General features: G+C 35.4%; 1 protein-coding gene across 2 annotated transcripts in view; it reads right to left on the reverse strand.

The window, feature by feature from the left end:
* Positions 1–13,961, reverse strand: part of ITGBL1 (integrin subunit beta like 1) — a 128,353-nt gene that overhangs the window by 69,520 nt on the left and 44,872 nt on the right. For both annotated transcript variants that reach the window (XM_036390869.1, XM_036390878.1), the window contains exons 3-4: positions 4,178–4,324; positions 1,219–1,341 (exon numbers count right to left, since the gene is read on the reverse strand). In XM_036390869.1, the coding sequence (XP_036246762.1) occupies positions 1,219–1,341; positions 4,178–4,324 (270 nt within the window). The remainder of the gene's footprint in view (positions 1–1,218; positions 1,342–4,177; positions 4,325–13,961) is intronic.

A 13,961-nucleotide genomic window follows, 5' to 3' on the forward strand; every position in this document is an offset into this window, starting at 1 on the left:
AAGAAAATTTTTGAACATGGCTAAACCAGTTCATTAAGGAGAATTATTTTCAAAATTAATCTTTCAGATGTTCTTTTAACAATACATACATATCCCAAAAAAGATGACTGCATCATTCAAGTCTGGGTGAAACCAGCTCCACAATATTTTCATCTGCTAAGGTGTGCACCTGTGCCATGTGCTTCACAGCATAAAGCTTTTAAATTAAGTAGTTGCAATTCTTACTATTCTAAGAGCTCCCGAATCTGGACTTCAGAGGACCATTCTGCATACCCTCATTTAAAATCCCTACTTAGTCCCAGGATTAAAAAAAAAGAAAGTTCTTTTTGCCTTCAAAGGCCCTTAAATAAATAGAATGTATTTTGCTGTCTGTGTGAGGGAAAGACAGATTTTACACAAGTACTCTTTCTTCAGACACACACACACAGGAAGCACTACCACCAGATATGAATAGTCTAGGAGCAGACTGGAACACTCTTGTGGGCATATGGACAGAATCTTGAACAATGTTTCTAGCACCTTTCAGCTCAAAGACAAGCCTCCTTCTCAACACAAGCAACAGCATTTATAATGCCATAAATGGTGTGTATTGCACAATATTTGACTGCCTGGTTCCTGCCTTATAATGACATGAAAGAACAGTTTGAATTTTGGTTGCTTTTCTGTCTATCAGCAGAGTTAATTTCATCTTATTTTTTTGCCTTTCCTATCACAGATGAAATTCATTATTGAATCCTTTCTCTTCTCATCTTCCTGATTCTGAGTTATCATCCTACATTTATTCCTGATATTTTTAATTTTTGCTTCCTTGACAAAATCCCTAATAATCTATGTTCTAGTTTGTTTTTTGGGTTTTTTTCCATATGTTCTCCATTCTGCTCACTTATCTGTGTCACAAAGCATTCGCATTCCTCATATATATTCTACTGAAGACAGACACACTAAGCTATGAATTAGCTTAGTGATTTATCATGTACAATTCTCTTTGCAGTTCTTCCAAAAAGAGGAGAATGTCACAGGATTTATTCGTTCTTTAACCTTATGGTTAGCTCATTTTTACATCTGAAATTTGCACTTACAATTTGCAGTGTGAAGTCTTGCAAATAGAGGTACTTTTATGTTAAGTCATACGTTCAGTAAAGATATTTTGTAGAACAATGCAATTAAATAATAGCCTGCATTAATCTTCACTTTTCTTGCGCTCACTGAGATACATACCTGTACAAATCTCTCCTGTTTCATCATCAATGCATTCTCTGTCATCACATTCACAAAATTTGCCATATACCAGTCCATTTTCTTCTGAGTTAGCACATTGGCACCTGCCACACTGACATGTGCCTGTAAACATTTAAGAGACATTACCCAATGACTGCAGATTATAGAAAGAGTTTAATTAGTGTGTCAGAGATGGTACATATTTTATTTCTGAGAAGGCTGAAATCTAAAGATCATCCACACAGATAAAGACAGACACAGAAATTATCCATACCAACAAAAAGCTTAATCTTAGCTGTACAGAGACAGAGCATTCAAGTGCCTTCAAAGCGTAAAGCTGTTTTTTTTCACAGCATAAACCACAAAAAAAAAAAAAAAAACAAAAAAAAAAAAAACCAAACAAGCAAAAAAACCCACCAAAAAAGTTTCTGACATAATGAAAAGCCAGAGCATTCAGGCAATGCAGCAAAGGATGCAAATGGATTTGTAAACAGATTTCTCTTGTATCACGCCTCATCATGTCACACATTTGCTCCTTGGTTTTGAGGAAAGCAGCCCCTCAGCTCAGTGGCTGCCTGCCTCCATGACCTGCTCTCTTTAATAGGAAGAAATTCTTTTATTGCTCCCTGTGAAAGAATAATCCCTTCTTTTCCCTCAGAGAGGCTATCTGACCTGAGATCATGAATAACTGTATGAATGAGTTCCACAGTAAAAAAAAAAAAAAAAAAAAAAAAAATCACAAGTACATGAAATGACATTAGAAACAAAAGTATTACTATGCCACTCATATTAACAACCCCCTTGTCCCTACCTTTATTAAAATTGAAAGGGTGGGCACTTTGTGCAATATCACATTACTGAGGCCTTGTGGTCAGTGGTCTCAAACAAGTTGTTTCGGTAGTCAATGGCATCACTATGCCAGCAAGTACAGATTTTTTTAAAATTCACTTCACAACATCCATACTCCTCACATGACATCCACGTGTATTTTTGAAAACACAGTTATTGGCATCAGAGAAGTTCTCCAAAATAGAAGTTTTATGCTGATATTACACAAGATTGCAGAAACCAGTTGATGTTTTTACCCTCACAAGCATAGCATGACTTTTAATAAATGCCACATTAATCCAAAGAACAGAAGTATTGGGCTTTGTGACAGACATGGTCATTCTAAAAGAGTAAATTGTAAAAATGTATGCAAGAGCTAATATAGTAAGGTAAAAATAATGATACTACAACTGACAATACAACATAAGTAGCCTACAGAGCTAGAGTTATTTGCTACAAATACTTGTAGCAAACAAATACAAATGCAATTTTTGAGAAAACTGTCATGATTACAGATAATTCCTGAACAGGAAAGAAGATACTACAGAAAATTGATTCTTATACTGGTCAGAGATTCTAAACAGGTCAGAGAGCTGGTGTATAATAAAAACGTTCATTCCTTCCACTGGGGAAAGAGAAGATTGCTCACATAGAGAACCTCAGTTTAGGTAGGATACCCTAGTTGTTCTGACAAATGATTAGGAACTAAGTCAGAAAAATGAATTTTTAGGTGGATCTCGATTGGTTACTGAAAAAAGCTACAATAAATAATTATCTGTGTTTGTAACAGCTCATGCCATCCCTTCCTATCTTTTGTTGACAATTACAAAACAGAGCCCAGACCTCAATGACAATGTTAGTAGCAGATCAAAAGGCAATCCCACCAAGGCAAAATACAGTCCATCAAAGTTAGCCAAACTCCCTAGTCAGTCTCACTGGAATTCCTGTCCTGTTTAATATCAGCAAAAGCAAAACCATTTATTCTTCTCATGATGCCACAAACACTTCCCCCTTAGCTACTTGGAGTGGCTGTTAAGCTATGTTCATTTTCCTGTGAAGACTGGGGTCACTACTAACCAAGGAAAGAAAGAGGCTCTTTAAGAAGTTTGACTAAGTACAGGGAGATATACTTATTTTTGAAAGTCAGTTTCTCATTTAGCTATCTCTCATGGCTCTCTCGATAGCAAGTTTCATACATCTATGTTAGACATTAAGTGTATCATTTACTCAGTGTGCTGCATGCTAATAGTTTTATCTTGAACTGGTTTCTTACCCTCTACCTTCTCTCTAACAAGTCCCACAAATGCTTGGGATTTTTTGCTCATGTCAGCAACTAACTTGTGAGAAATTTACTTGTATGAAAATGTGTGGATTCCAACACAAATTAAAGACCAGCAATGGTGAGCAAAAGTGGCATTCTTAAAACATTTTTCCACTTGGAGGTCAATGTAATGGAAAAACCAGAAGGCAGTTTCTGGGCACAAAACTTAATTGGTAGAAAATGCCCTTTAAAATGGTACCATTCTTTAATAAAGTCTTCTAAAATGCCATTTGGTTTTCCTCTGATTTTTTTTTCAAGGAAAAGACCTATTTAAGTTAGGATGTTTATAAAACTAAACAATTAGAGTATAGAGTGTTACCAAATCAGAATAGTGAAGATGGAAATGCTCCTTTAAATGATTCAACGCATCTTCTACAACTGATTTTAATAATCACAGGTACAATTCTAAAGTGTCTCAAAAAATTGCACAGCCTATTAATGTCCAGGAAAAATATTTGCAAATGCCATTTCTGGATTCTGTAAACACAAACACTTGATAGAAGTTACATCACTTCCTTTGTTAATGCCATTGCAACAACATTCTGATAAGGAAAATAAATTGCACAGTTGCAGTTTCATCAATTCACAGCAGCTGTGGATAAATCAGAGTATTAAAGTAGGTGTTCCTAATCAGCGTACATTATATGCACAGAAATAAGCCTATGGGAAAATTAAACATTTTAGTTCACCTACAGTTACTCTGAGTCTCTTGAAACATACTCTACAAAAGTACTAGTTAGAAATGACAGTGACTCTCAAGATAACACTGGGAGAGCACTAAGGTATCAAAAGCAACAAAAGACATCTTACCTGCACCAGAACAGATGATATCTTGAGAATTCTTGCACATTTCATTGCTTTTCTTCCTTGTAAGATTGCAAGTAGTTGGATACTGACAAGCTTCACCATACCAGCCTTCATCACATTTGCACTTCCCACAGTCACACTTTCCATGGCCTAGCAAAGGAAGGAAAGAGTGTGTCAAGACCCTTCTTTCCTCATTCAGAAAGTGGTATTTTCTTATCCAGCTTTTAAAATAGATTCCATCAATTACATCTTTAAATGAATATGACTAACAGATTAACTTAACAGAGTTCATATGCAATTAAAAATAGCAGGGAGACAGCCAGCACATGGCTCCACCAAGGGCCAAGGCCTGCTTGACCAACTTTTGCCATTCTGCGATGGAATGACTACATCAGTGAACAAGGGAAGAGCCACAGATGTCATTTATCTGAACTTCTGTAGTGCATTAGGCACAGTTGCCCACAACATCCTTCTCTAAAGTGGAGAGAGATAGATTTGATGGGTGAGGTGTTAGGTGCACAAGGACTTGGTTGGGGGTCACACTGAGAGTCCTGGAGGACGCTACTGACAGGTGGAATCCCTCAGGGATCTGTACTGCGACCAGTGTTATTGATTATCTTCCTAATGACATAGACAAAGGGATCAAGTGCACCATCAGCAAATTGGGAGATGTCACCAAGCTGAGTGGGGTAGCTGACACACCTGAAGAATGTGATGCCATCCAGAGGGACATGGACAGGCTCAAGAAGAAGGTCCCTTGGAATCTCATGTGGATTAACAAGACCAAGAGCAAGGTGCTGCACCTGGGCTGGGGCAACGCCCAGTATCAACACAGGCTGAGGGATGAACAGACCAGGAGCAGCCCTGCCCAGAAGGACTTGGGGGCACTGGTGGATGAGAGGCTGGACAATTTTCACTATTTATGTTGCATACAAAGTATCATTTTTTACACTAACTTCCAGGAGCAAACTTTTAGTACTTCATGCTGTAGCATTCCTATACAATTTTAGGTAGCAAATGTGAAAACCATTGCATCTCTTTCAAAACAGAGAATTAAATTTTAAAATACATATCTTTTAAATATATATCTGATTTACATAATATTCCCATCCTATCAATGCATCTTAAAACCAGAATCTAATTGCAGTCTATTTTAAATACATCTATTCCCCTGGTTAGAGTCAACTGCCTGAAAAATACAAGCCCAGTCTGATGCCAGTAAGAGGAGTTTAAATAACTATTGTAAATGACAATTTTAATAAGAAAAAAATTCTTTTGTTGCTCAAGAAAACTTTGCTTGCCTTCCAACATGGTCCTAAGACAAGATACAGTTCAATAGCTGCAAAAAACATAAACCAAAAACATAAGAGAATATGTTAGTTATTGTTTCAAAACATGAGTTGCCATCTTAAAAACTGCTGAATAACTCTCCATTGGTAAAGTAAAAGAAAAAAAAGGACATAAAATACAGAATAAAACCTACTCTACTAACTACTCTGCTTCACTGACAGACAACAGCACAAAGCCAATCCAGAAAGTGGTGATAAATCCTAGGGTAGTTTACAAAAATGTAAAGAAAAAACATATCAATTTTCCTTCCCTTGAAGGATTACTTGTCACTATGACTTTGCATTCTTTATATTAGGCACTATTGTGATTTAACAGTTTGATGTCTGCTGGTGAAGAAAAGATATTCTAATAAAAGTAGGACTCATTTTCCCATTCCCATGTCTAAATGACAGAGTAAGGCAGAAACCACTCTGAATCAATTATTACCAATGGTCCAGCAGCACTAACCTCTCTCAGTTAGAGATCTAACACATGATGCATGAAGGAAATTAATAATTTCACTTAAAATGCAACACAGTCTGTGAAAGAAAATGAATAGAATATTCTCATGAAAGAGGTTATGCAGAGGAGTTAATTAACAAGAAAACACCAAAAATCCAAAATTAATAAAATTTTGAGACATAATGAAAGATCATTTGCATGCAACTGAAAGAAACTGTCAGGAATCTAACTAGTATGAATTTATAAGATTGCACACATGATTTTCATAATTTTGCCATTTGAATTTTTTTTTAAATTGTAGAGCAATGGCAATATTCTGCACAAAAATCTGGTTGAAAGGACTACATTGAAGTGTAGAGGGCTATAACTGCCTGCAATAACTTGTATACCTCACTGCATTTTCCCTGTCACATGGATAATGCAATTGATCTGCAAGTCAGTTTGACATAGGAATCCCCTTTTTGCTTATTTCCCACACCACCCACATGTACCAATACTATTGCCTTCCTCAAGACAAAAATAATGATGTGATGAAGTACAAACTAAGTATGTGATAAACTGTAAGAAAATTAGAGAAAGCATAGAAGTTAATTAGTGGGTAATATAAAAAACCCTTTTCTTTAAGAGAGGTTTTTGTAGGATCCCATTTGTTGTGTATAAATTTCTGCATTATTTAGAAAGCATATAATTTTATGAAATAGTAAATAAGGAGTAACTATCACTATGAAAGCTATGAGGTGAGATTGCAACTTCCCAAAAAATAAATTTTAGCAATAAAAGGTAGACCCAGTTATTTGAGGATGTGACAAAGAACTTGAGAAAAGTGAAGTATAAGACCTCACTAAATTGCTGGTCAAGAAAGCTGTATCTCAAAGTGATGACACATTCATTCCATTTTTTAAAAAGATAACTGCAACACAAATAAATTCTAAACACAAATAAATCAGAAATCCACTAAAATCATCATCAACAACACATCAACAAAAAAAAGAAAAAAAATAGGAAGACTCAAGGAAATGCAATAATTCCTTTAAGAAAAAGGCTCTCTGAAGACTGTGAAAAACTTGCAGTTTCAAACATTGGGAGGGAGAAACATTCTATAGCAAATGGCTCCATTTCTAACTAGATGAGCAGTCACATCAGAGAGTATATCTGGACTATGCAGAAAGCTTTTAGGCTGTAATATAAAATTAATAAGCGAGGAAAACTGTCAGATGTGTAGAAAATATATGAAGAAAGTGAGAACAGAAAATGTTAGGCAGGGTCAGATCTTGCAAAATTTCAAGTACTAAAATGTACTTTCATCATCCAAATAAAAAGAAAACAGGAAAAAAGAGTGGCTTCACCAAGCAGAAAAAAACAGTTAAGATTAAAGACAATTTACAGGCAGTGTAAAACAAAACTAATATGGGGATGTTGACTACCAGTAGCAAATGCAGTGTGGCTAATGACATGCTCTCTGGAAATGAAAATTACTCATCCAAGATGAGAAGAAAACAAAGACATAAAACTATTTTTAAGGAAGTGTTTGGATCAAGAGGGCAAGACTTCATAACCTCCATGTGAGAGTACTTAAAATACTTGTACATAAAAAGGGCAGTTCAGCAACAAAGACTATTAATGAATCTATCAGGCTGGCAATCAAGGGTCTGAAAAGTAAAACCTAGCTTTTATTTCTTTTAAGGAAAAGGAGTGTACATGATCCAGACAACATCAAAAAAAATGCCTGTTACCTCCTGAGCTGTGCCAGGATTTGAAATAAACTATGAAGCATTGCATAGCTACAGACACTGAAGTAATGAAAATGGAATATAATGAATAACAGCTTTACCCCAAAATAGACTATCATTGAGCCAAAATAACCTGGCATATCTTGTTTGAGATAATGAATATTCTTAGAAAAGGAACATAGGAAATCCATGTGATAGGATCATATGTGTTGGACACAACGCCTCCCATGAAAGGAAAAAATGCTCTAGAAATGCCAAAGAATCACAACATAGTTTAAAGGAAGGAAACAATATTAGGACAAAAAGGCATATTACTGGAATAGAAGATGTATGGCTATGTTTCAAATGATGTTTTTGGAACTCTGTGTTTTACTGATACTGACAATGAAGTTCAGATAATACAAATAACATTTGGCAATGACAAACCTGTAAAACCTCACTAGAGAGGTGAAGATGAGAGATCATACAGAAATAACTGGACTGACAAACTGAAGGACTGAAGTAGTAAAAGTGGGTTGAAATTGGAAATAAAGGCACAGAATTACACACTAGGGGCAAGGAAATGATGTCACAGGCTAATACCTCCCCAGCTGGAAACAGCAAGAAGAATGTGACTGCATATTGACATCAGCTCTGGAAACATGGTGTGACTAAGCCTTCAGCTGACAAGTATCTGAGATGTACCATTGGGGATATATCACTAGGGACAGGAAGAGGTAACAAATCTGCATTTGAAATTATTCACACAATGTATTGGATATGGTCCTGAGCCCAGTTTATCCTTGCAAACTGTCATTAGGTCTCTACACTTTGGAAGACTAAGTCAAGTTATCCAGAGAAAACATTTGCAGAATTTTAGTCACTTGCAAAGTTACAACTGGTTGGGAATTAAAATATCTGAGCAAAAAGATGGCAATTTAAACCACAAGCATTTGGCTCTGATCACATACTTTTCTGCTTAGACTCTTGACCTCAACCTAAGTGCCTTCTAAAATATTTTTCTACTATATATTTGCACACCTACAGGTCCAATAGTGAAGATACAAAGGTAAAATCTCTGATAAGAAGTTCTGAAAACACATCTGTATTGCAAATATTCAGGGCATCGATTTGGAAGCCTGCTTTTGCTGAGCTCTGTGTGTAATCTATCATGAGAGACAGGCACTTCTGCAGAGTGACTCAGGTCCTGTGTGGGCTGAACAGACCTCAGAGGTTGTCTGTCTTTTTTCACTAAACTGCTGGAAAGCTGGGACTTTGGAGTTTGATGCATCATTAGATACCTTTGCATGAAAATACAGATCATTCATTTATGTTCTTTTGCTTCACTTATCTATACAATATTCAATGTCAGGGTTTAAATATTCTGACATATTTTGAATAGAAAAAGGAGCAGGATGTCAGCTTAGTTACAGGTTGAACTGCATTGCTTTATAAAAACAATTTTATTAAATAATTATTGGATGGACCAGAAACTAAGTTTGAGCATGGATTTGGTTTTTATGGGTCAGAAGAAATTGCATCATTCAGCAGTAGTATTGGGTTTTTTGTGCATCTTACTGGAAAAGACTCTCTCCACGTTTGTACCAGTTTTCTTTAATATTTTTTATTACATTACATTCACTGTGACTGAAATTGGCTACATCCTTGTGCTTAAACTTTCCATAGGCAATGAAATCAGTCAAAACAAACTACTTGGTTTGTCACCTCCCATGCTCTTCCTAAGAGCATGTGTGAATGTATGCATGTTTATCTGCCATGACTATCTTTTCTACAGAGCAGTGGTAGAGCACAAAAATGTAGACTCCTTAACAGAAAGAAAAAATAAGAGAAGACTGGTCTTCATGTTAAGACCTTAAATTGAAAAAAGGTGACTAGGTTTAACACCTCTATCTTTCATTCTCTGGATAACCTCTGCCACACAAAAACATCACCAGGAGTCCAAATGATGAGCTTAAAAACACTTCTTTATAAAGAAAATATTGATAATTGATTTTGTCATAGAAATTTTGGTAAGGATAAACATCTTGGTACTTCAGAGCTTTCAGATGTTATGTATGACTAGAGGTAGCTAGTTTAAAAACAAACAAACAGCCCAATGAAGCAACATGCTACCTTTGAAATTACAGTCACCATTTTTCTCAGCAAGACAAATAGAGTCCTCCATGTCTAGAAGGAACTGTGAAACTATGGTCATGTGATTATTAAACTGCCAAAGCTTTTAAATAAATGCTTGGCTCATTGACACAACTGGAAATACTGCCTTTGGAACAATACCTATTTATGTGGTTGTGCCACATGAGTTATAGCAAAGTAACCCTCACATCAAAAGATGTGTCATACTTGAGTGCAAAGATCCAGCTTGCCAGACACTAAAATATACTCAGACATCCTTGCTGCCACATGTTTTTGATAGCAAAAGCCCAATTATTCTATGTAAGAACACAATTGAGGGCAATTTTAAAATTGTAATGGAATCAATCTTATACAGGCAGGTGAGATGCTTACGCTAAGGATTTCTCTCTCAAGCATGAAGTTAGTCATCAGAAGAAAATCAGCAGCTGGAATGATAAATTAATTCGGCACATTACTATGCATTTTTAGAAACCCATGAATGATTTCTGAAGTGCTTTTTAAATCTGAAAAAACCAATTCATTAAATAGGTGAAGAAATATGAAGAATTTTTTGTTATGGATTCCAAATTCTGATTGGGATATTGGATAGGAAGGATAATTCAATTCTAAGAGTAGAAAATTTTGAAAAAAAAATTAAAACATTGTTCTGCACTTTCAACCTAGACCAGCACAATGAGGATGTTTTCAATATTTCTTTCCAAATGGATAACTTTCTTTCCAGTAGTAAGTGAAAGAGATTGTGCTACTTTACAACAATGAAAAGCTAGGGAAAACATTTCAGATTACACTAAAATAGGATTTGCAAAATGGACTACTCTATTTAACTGCATTTGAGATTCTCAATATCTGTGACTTGAACTCAGATGAAGCATTTCTCTGAATCTCCTTTTTAAGAATCATTTGAGTTGCAGTTTTAGGGGGGAAAAAATAAGAAGTTGGTATTATTACTTTTTTCTCCATCTCGGTATCTTTAATTAATCTCTTTTTAGGGTTGGGGTCCTAGTTGTCTATGTTGCATTGCCTCCAACAAAAGCCAGGTCTTCTTGACACTGGGGTTTTCACAAGAATACTGTCTCCTCCTTCACATCACAACCACTTGTTATTCTCCTTGTGCTGACAGGATGAGGTTAAACTATGGATTGACCAAGAGGACTGGAATTTAGAAACAATGCTCAAAAATCCAGGAGGAAATTTCAAGGGAAAAGCAGCCTGATGATAACAGAACATTTCAAGCCAATTTTGTCAGTGAAGCTCCTTTATCAACAAGCCACAGTCCTGATAAGAATTTCATCAGAGATTTTAAAAGCAACACAGGAGAGACCTTTAAGGATGAAAAGAAACTTAACCTTATCTCTCTCTCAAAAGGCTATTAAAAATGAAAAGAAAACTCACTACATTCGAACTTAGATCCTCTCACATTAAACCAATTTATCCACATTTATTTAAGGTGTCCAGACCTCGGAGCGGCCCAGAGGAAGAGAGAAAACCACTGAGCACTGGGCTGTGGGGAGCCCGAGAGACTGAGTGACACAGACGAGCACACAAGGTCTGTAGCACAGTTTGCCTCTCAATGCTCTGCAGTGATTGGATTCCCCAAACACATTTAAGTTTTTCTGAAATGGATTTTCAGAGTTAAAATGAAAACTGATGACAAACCATCTCAATCTAGTTATTACTGGAAGCACCTTGATAATGAAAGCTTCATAAATGTTAAATCCTAACTCCAACAGAGTGTGGATTAAACCTAAACAAATGACTGTAGGAACTTCCTATGGAAAAAGCAAAAAAAATTCCACTTGCACCATGTGTTGGAGGGATCACTTAGAACAGTGTTTTAGTAAACAAATATCAAACAGTGTTCTAAAATGAAAAAAAGTCAATCAGAACCTGCATTAAAATAGAGAAAAATTACCAGAGATAAGTGTGAGGGCATGACTGCTGATGGTATTTAATTTCCAGGTTATTAATCAACTAAACACAGTGGCTATTTCTAGTATACATACTCTAAAGTATTCACAGCAATATGTGCAAATAAGCTAATTTAAAAGCACTATTGCTAAATTTGGAGATAAAATGTATTAGCATTTGCAGAAGAGTATTTTAAGAAAACACTTAAAATTTAAATCAATGTCATACATGACATGTATTAGATAAATACATATAATAAGAATCTATGGATCAGATCAAAAAATACCTTAAAATCAGTATCTTTAAAACCTAAAATAGATGAGAAAATTAAACTGAAATTTAAAAAAATTAAAAATAAAATCTAAAAAATTGCAGCCACCTGGAATGTCTGAATACTCTCCACTACTGACATCATAGTTATCTTTCTCTGCCCAAAGAGGTCATCATGAATGATTTTATTTAGTCTTGGAATTTAAAACTATATTTACTGACAATTGCAATTCTACTGACAAGATTAGAAACTAAATTATAATAAGATTTTTATTGCATATTCTGGTCATAGTACTTTTTTTATTTTTATATATGCTACTATAATCCTATATTTCAGAATTTCAGAGCAACCGTTTCTGAAAGAAGCAAGAATTTTCACTCTTTTACATGGTCTATTACTTCAAATAAATTTTTGAATTTTTTCCCCCTCTCAAATATCTGTCTCAGCATGAAACAGATATAGGTGAGATTGTCTCCTGTGCTCTTAAAATTTCTCAGCACACAACTCTTTGTGTCAGGTTATACAATTGTGTAGCCCTTTTTATGTTTCCATCCTGCTTCTGCTTAAATGCCTAACAAGGTATTAGAAACTAATGTTTTCAGCAAGTAAATGCAAAAAAAAAAAAGCATAATGTCTAATAATTCTTTTAATAATTATTTTTAATATCAAAGAATTCAAAATTATGTAAAAAAAAGTTTTTGGAAGTTAATTTCATGAAAAATCCTAAAATAATTTTTTCATCATGGTTTAGAAAAAAAATAAAAAGTGAGCAAGAGATAAAAGTTTTCCAAACATTTCTATTCCAATTTCATTGTTTGCAGCTGCAACACATGGCAGGGGTAATGCGTACTTTTAGCACTCTTAGTACCGGACAGTGCTCTGAGACCAAACGGTCTTTCACATAGCTTGAGTCTTTTACTTGAAATGTATAAAAAAACCACAGCTGTATTTGTAAAAAAACCTATGTGTTTTATTACTACACATGTGTACTTAGTATTGAAAAATTTGTGCCTATCTGTACATAAACATACATCAAGAAACAAAGACAACCCACATTCCTCTACCTGTAGTAAGAATGTCCAAAATACAAGCAAGCATAAATGTCACTGCTGATCAGTGACATCTCTTTTTCCCCTCTTGGCTATGGATTCAAATTCCCTGTACAGTGAACTGACTCAAAAATCAATTGGCATATTTTGAATGATAAAAATAAAGGAAAGCAACACTTAGCTGAACCAGCTCCAGTTTGTTATCCTGGAGGTGGCACAAGTTGATATCATTTTAAATGTGACTCATGCTGTTTAGACAGATGATATAAATATCTCAGGGAGACAGAGATAAATTAGTTTTATCCATCAAAACAGTCTAGAGTCAAGGCTAACATTAATAATTCAATTCTTCTGTGAAAGATTTCCTACTTATTTTTAACCAAATGGTTTCTCTTTTCTGAAGATCAAAAATAATCAACTTTTAAGTAAGAAGATCTTTAAATAGGCAGAGTAAGTATTTTTTAGCTTTTTTAGAGGACTGCTTTTCCATATATTACTGTCCCAGTGTAGATTTTTGCACAGATACTGCACATGTCAAACAAAATTACACCTGAGAGATTTAACTCCTTTCCGTAAGATAACTTTCAGAGAAGTCACCCCTTGTAGGATGGGGGAGAGAACTGGAATGGAAGAAGCGAGAAAACTCATGGGTTGAGGTAAAGACTGTTTAATAGGTAAAGTAAAAGCTGTGCACACAAACAAGGCAAAACAAGGAATTCATTCACCACTTCCCATTGGCAGGCAGGTGTTCAGCCATCCTCAGGAAAGCTGCTCTGTATCAAACACGACGGTGATTTGGGAAGAGAAATGCCATCCCTCCTTCTTTCCCAAATTTGGGAAGAGAAATGCCATCCCTCCTTCTTTCCCAAACTATCTATGCTGAGCATGACACCATACAGGACATG

This window comes from Molothrus ater, chromosome 2 (assembly GCF_012460135.2).
Source record: "Molothrus ater isolate BHLD 08-10-18 breed brown headed cowbird chromosome 2, BPBGC_Mater_1.1, whole genome shotgun sequence".
NCBI classification, from domain to species: Eukaryota; Metazoa; Chordata; class Aves; order Passeriformes; family Icteridae; genus Molothrus; species Molothrus ater.